Source organism: Calidris pugnax, unplaced genomic scaffold (assembly GCF_001431845.1).
Source record: "Calidris pugnax isolate Ruff unplaced genomic scaffold, ASM143184v1 scaffold36, whole genome shotgun sequence".
NCBI classification, from domain to species: Eukaryota; Metazoa; Chordata; class Aves; order Charadriiformes; family Scolopacidae; genus Calidris; species Calidris pugnax.
The window spans coordinates 3406070-3406904 of NW_015090825.1; the positions used below are offsets into that span (position 1 = coordinate 3406070).

The 835-nt window shown below is 75.4% G+C and overlaps 1 protein-coding gene across 1 annotated transcript in view; it reads right to left on the reverse strand.

Annotated features, from left to right (window-relative positions):
* Positions 1-500, reverse strand: part of PARVB (parvin beta) — a 75150-nt gene extending 74650 nt beyond the window's left edge. The window contains exon 1 of the mRNA XM_014940141.1: positions 151-500. Coding sequence (XP_014795627.1) covers positions 151-265 — 115 coding nt within the window. The 5' untranslated portion in view covers positions 266-500. The remainder of the gene's footprint in view (positions 1-150) is intronic.
* Between the last annotated feature and the right edge of the window lie 335 nt (positions 501-835).

Sequence of the window (835 nt, forward strand, 5' to 3'; positions counted from 1 at the left end):
GGCGAACAAAGCGGGGGTTCTGCCCGCAGCCTGCCCCCCCCCGGCTTCCCGCGGAGGGATGAGACGGGACGGGGCGAGCTGCCGCACGTCCCGCCGGTCGGTCGGATGCTCTTTTCCTCTCTCCTTCCCCTCCGCGCAGGGCGAACTCACCCTCCTTGGCTTTCTTCTTCCTCGCCAGGGTCCCGCCGAGCTTGCCCAGGAACGACTCGTCTTTCTTCATCCTGTGGGGCCGCAGCGTCGGGGATCGGACGGGCGCGGCGGACATGGGCTTTGCTGGTGGGGGAGCCCTGCCCAGCCCCAGCTCTGCCCCTGCCCGGGGAGGGGGATGAAGGGCCCCGCGGAGCCGAACAAAGCCCGGGGAGCGGGTGAATCGCCCGGCCAAGCCGCCACCGAGCGGGGAGAGCCGGCGGCGGGGGGTGTGTGGCTGTGTGTGTGTGGAGGGGAGCCGGAGCCGCACGGAGGGCAGGGGGCGGGCCGGGAGCTGCTGCCGGCGGCCACAGCGCCCTGCCACGGCCTGGAAGTCCGCGGGAGGCGGGGGCGGGCCCACACGGGCCGAGCCGGCCCCATCCCGCCCCGGCCTGAGGGGCCGGGGGGCAGCGAACCGCCCCGGGGGTTGCCTGAGGGGCCGGGGGCCCAGCGAACCGCCCCGGGGGTTGCCTGAGGGGCTGGGTGGGCAACGAAGCGCCCCGGGGGTTGCCCGAGGAGCCAGGGGGCAGCGAACCGCCCCGGGGGTTGCCTGAGGGGCTGGGTGGACAACGAAGCGCCCCGGGGGTTGCCTGACGGGCTGGGTGGGCAACGAAGCGCCCCGGGGGTTGCCTGACGGGCACCGAAGCGC